Source organism: Equus quagga, unplaced genomic scaffold (genome assembly GCF_021613505.1).
Source record: "Equus quagga isolate Etosha38 unplaced genomic scaffold, UCLA_HA_Equagga_1.0 204884_RagTag, whole genome shotgun sequence".
Taxonomy (NCBI): domain Eukaryota; kingdom Metazoa; phylum Chordata; class Mammalia; order Perissodactyla; family Equidae; genus Equus; species Equus quagga.
The window spans coordinates 1-3,037 of NW_025798760.1; the positions used below are offsets into that span (position 1 = coordinate 1).

Sequence of the window (3,037 nt, forward strand, 5' to 3'; positions counted from 1 at the left end):
GGCGGCCTGATGGCAAAGGTCCCTGGACAGAACCTTCCATGCTCTGAGCCATCCAGCCGCAGGCCTGTGTGCCCTGGCTGACCACGTGCCCCATCGACCCACGGGTCCCAGCTGGGGTCTCTCTGGAGTCTGGCTCCCAGGCCTCTCCCTGGAGCCCCAGCCAGCCGCTTGGGGTCTCTGCTGGACCTGCGGGGTCCGGGGAGGAGTGCTGGGCTTCCCCTGAGAACCGTGTGCCCTCAGCCTGGGCAGAGGCAGTGGTCAGACCCTCTGTCCGGGCCCTGGTGGCCCCGGCACCTGCAGGTCCAAGTTCCTGAGCGACAAGTGGATGCTGCAGAAGGGCTTCCTGAATGAGGAGGACGTCCTGACGAAGAAGCCATGGTGAGCATGTCTCTGCGCAGAGGTTCCACCCTGGAAACACCACAGGTGTTTCCAGACACATGTCCCCGGGACCTGGGGCCCCTGTGATGTGCCCCACACCTGGCGGGTCATCCCCGTGGTCCCCCTCTGTGACGCCGCCCGTATGTGCAAGCGTTTGTCCCTGACTCCCGCCCCCCAGTTCATGGCCCTCCCTGCCCTGCCCGCTTCCCTCAGGTGGTGGCACCTCAGAGTCCAGGAGCTGAGCCTGCCAATTCCGCTGACAGTGCTGCCCACGGTCACCTGTGAGCACACCATGGAGATCCTCCGCGAGAAGGGCTTCGACCAGGCACCCGTGGTCGATGAATCGGGGTCAGTGTCGGGCACCGCCATCCGAGCTCTGCCCACTGGGCTCTGCTTGGACCTGGGCTCCACGCTCCTCTGTGTCAGCGATGCTGGGAAGGGCAGCCATGTGGACCCCACAGCTGCCTGGCTGACCCTGGTCACTTTGCATCAGGATGTCCTTGCATGAGACCGCCCATTGGATGTCTTGTCTCTGGGCACTGGCGGGGCGGGGGGCCTGCCGTAGTGACCCGTAGGGCTTATGCCCCTGTGCCGGCCTGCTGCACTCGCCGTGTGCATGCAGGACGCAGGCGGTAGATAGTGGCTTCACTCTGAGGCTGTCAACACAGGAAGGCCTGCCTGGGAGACCACCATGTGGGTTCCCTGGGACCGTCCCTGTTCTAGCCCTGAAAGTCCCGTGTCCCAGGACACTGGTGGGCTGGTCACCCTTGACACCTGTCAGAAGGGAAATACCCGAAGGACTGTTTACTGTCTCCACACGCTGGGGGCAGCTCCAGGGGCCGGCGTTGGTCCCCGCGGTGCTCCCGCCGCATGGAGGCGCTCGGCAGATACTTGCTGAATTCTCAGAGGAGTTAGTTCCGAGTTTGGCCAAAGACCTTGCTTGGACGCGGAACGTGGCCGTGGGTGTGTTCTGCTGTTTGGGGAGAGGCCCCTTCAGTGACCGCTGCCCCCTGCCCTCTGCCCCCGGGCCCCCTGCTGCAGGGTGATCCTGGGGATGGTGACTCTTGGGAACATGCTGTCGTCCCTGCTCGCTGGGAAGATTCGGCCATCGGACGAGGTCCGCAAAATCATCTATAAGCAGTTCCAACAGGTACGGGCTCCGTTCCACTCGAGCCGTGGGCGCCTGAGATCCGGCTCTGTCCTCGAAGGCACGGCGCAGCACTTCCCATGCGAGGGGGCCGTGTCCCCAGCCTTCAGCACCATGTGGGGTGTCAGCAGGCTGATGCTGGCTACACCTCCATCAAACCCATAAATCTGAGGACTCGCCCCTACTTTGCAAATGGAGCCGCTCAGGTGGGGAGGGGCTCTCATGGGGGGCTCACCAGCGTCCACTGTGTTTCTGCAATCCCTGGGGGTCATTAGCAAACCCAGCCCGGGGACCATCCTCTCAGCCATGTGGGGCATCAGCCAGCGTGATTGTTTCCATAACGCTTGGCCCTAATTTTTCCAGGGCATGCGTTCATTTAAGAATACCTGGCGTGCCTAATTATTTAGTAAGAACGAGAATGTTCCGGAAATACGGGTGTCACCCCTTGCTGTGTCAGGGCTGGTCAGACCACCTGGTCATCCTGAGACAACGGTGGCCACCCTCTGATGGGCCTGAGCAGAACCACCTGGACGCTGATCTTGGTGTCCCTGAGGGTGGGGGAGTCAGGACACTCTCCCAGTGGCACCTGACATTTCATAACCATATTCCCCTCCCACCTGCCAGTGAGCAGCATTGGCAGCTTGTTGGCTGTTTGGGGTGTTTTAGGTCTTATTTTGGCTTTGTGTGTGTGTGTGTGTGTGTGAGGAAGACTGTCACTGAACTAACATCTGTGCCATCTTCCGCTCTTTTGTATGTGGGGTGCCACCACAGCATGGCTGATGAGCAGTGTGCAGGTCTGTGCCCGGGATCTGAACCTGTGAACCCCGGGCCGCTCAAGCAGAGTGTGTGAACTAAGCACTTGGCCACTGGGCCAGGCCCTTGTTGGCTGTTTCATATCAGGAAGGCTAAGGAGTTGAGCCCAAATCTGGGAAGGAATTTGGTTTTCCTCATTCCCCGTCACACCCACAGCTGACATGTCACCAGAATCCATGTATTTCTCACCATCTCCACCCCCGCTGACCTCGCCTCTCGCGTGGTCCCTGCAGACCCCTCACCCCTTCTCCTCCAGCTCCTGCAGCTGGAGAGACTGCAGAAGACAGGGGCGGGTCCTGCTCTCCCGGCCCTGGCAGCCCCCTGGGAGAGGCCCTCGGCCTCTCCTGATTTGGACATGAATGTACACCCATGAAGCCATCACCACAATCAAGAGTGAACGTCTCCGTGGCCCCAAAGGCTTCCTCGTGCCCCTTGAGCCTCCGCCCCTCCCTGACCCCGTCCCTGGGCACACTCATGTGCTTCCTGTCACGGTAGACGGTGTCTGCACACAGCCCTACGTGTGGACCCCTTGCCTGGCTTCTTGCACGCAGCACGGTGTTGAGACCCATCTACAGCGAGGCGTGCACACTGTCCCTTACTTTCCGTGGCAGAGTCCGGTTCCCTTGTGTCTCTGGCCTTCGTGTTGATTCTCCACCGTGTGTGCCTGGCCCCTCCCTCAGGGAAGGCCTGAGCCTGCGC

General features: G+C 61.2%; 1 protein-coding gene across 1 annotated transcript; it reads left to right on the forward strand.

Annotated features, from left to right (window-relative positions):
• Positions 1-21: 21 nt before the first annotated feature.
• On the forward strand, positions 22-2,535 carry LOC124233557 (cystathionine beta-synthase-like). The gene is made up of 3 exons (XM_046650701.1): positions 22-378; positions 592-726; positions 1,420-2,535. The coding sequence occupies exons 1-3, from the start codon at positions 326-328 to the stop codon at positions 1,688-1,690; spliced, it is 459 nt and encodes a 152-aa protein (XP_046506657.1). The 5' UTR covers positions 22-325; the 3' UTR covers positions 1,691-2,535.
• Positions 2,536-3,037: the final 502 nt, after the last annotated feature.

Coding starts and splice junctions, on each gene's coding strand:
- LOC124233557 (XM_046650701.1), top strand. CDS start 326: ATGCTGCAGAAGGGCTTCCTGAATGAGGAGGACGTCCTGACGAAGAAG. Junction 379..591: donor GTCCTGACGAAGAAGCCATG/GTGAGCATGTCT, acceptor CGCTTCCCTCAG/GTGGTGGCACCTCAGAGTCC. Junction 727..1,419: donor CCCGTGGTCGATGAATCGGG/GTCAGTGTCGGG, acceptor CCCCTGCTGCAG/GGTGATCCTGGGGATGGTGA.